We start from the raw sequence: 558 nt of genomic DNA on the forward strand, positions 1-558 counted from the left end.
TCATGAACAGCTTTGTGAATGACATCTTCGAGCGTATTGCTGCCGAAGCATCTCGTTTGGCTCATTACAACAAGCGCTCAACCATCACCAGTCGGGAAATCCAAACGGCTGTGCGCCTACTGCTGCCGGGAGAGTTGGCCAAGCACGCTGTTAGTGAGGGAACCAAGGCTGTCACCAAGTACACAAGCTCCAAGTAAATTTGTTTCTCTGCAGAGCAAAACCCAAAAAGGCCCTTTTCAAGGGCCACAAAAATGTTTTTCCAAAGAATGCCATTTTCAATTTTGACAATATTTAATAAAAAGATCAGTTAACTGCAATCTTCGATTTGCTAGAGACCAAAACAATCTATATACACTATTCCTGTGCATCGTTCTCCAGGCGAACAGTTCGGCTAGGTTCTGTTCTGAAAAACTCTTTTAGATCGGCGTCTGCGTCGAGGAACGCTAAGTTACGCTAATAATCAATATCTGTGGCTTATCATAAGTAATGCAAGGCTCGATAATTTGTATCTCTTTTCGTATAGTTTTGTAGCCCTGAAAAGGGCTTGTTTAAATCCAT

The 558-nt window shown here is 42.5% G+C and overlaps 1 protein-coding gene across 1 annotated transcript; it reads left to right on the top strand.

Moving 5' to 3' along the window:
* The first annotated feature begins 2 nt into the window (after positions 1-2).
* LOC117591790 (histone H2B) lies at positions 3-240 on the top strand. The gene has a single exon (XM_034285094.1). The coding sequence runs from the start codon at positions 3-5 to the stop codon at positions 195-197; it is 195 nt and encodes a 64-aa protein (XP_034140985.1). The 3' UTR covers positions 198-240.
* Positions 241-558: the final 318 nt, after the last annotated feature.

Source organism: Drosophila guanche, unplaced genomic scaffold, assembly GCF_900245975.1.
Source record: "Drosophila guanche unplaced genomic scaffold, DGUA_6, whole genome shotgun sequence".
NCBI classification, from domain to species: Eukaryota; Metazoa; Arthropoda; class Insecta; order Diptera; family Drosophilidae; genus Drosophila; species Drosophila guanche.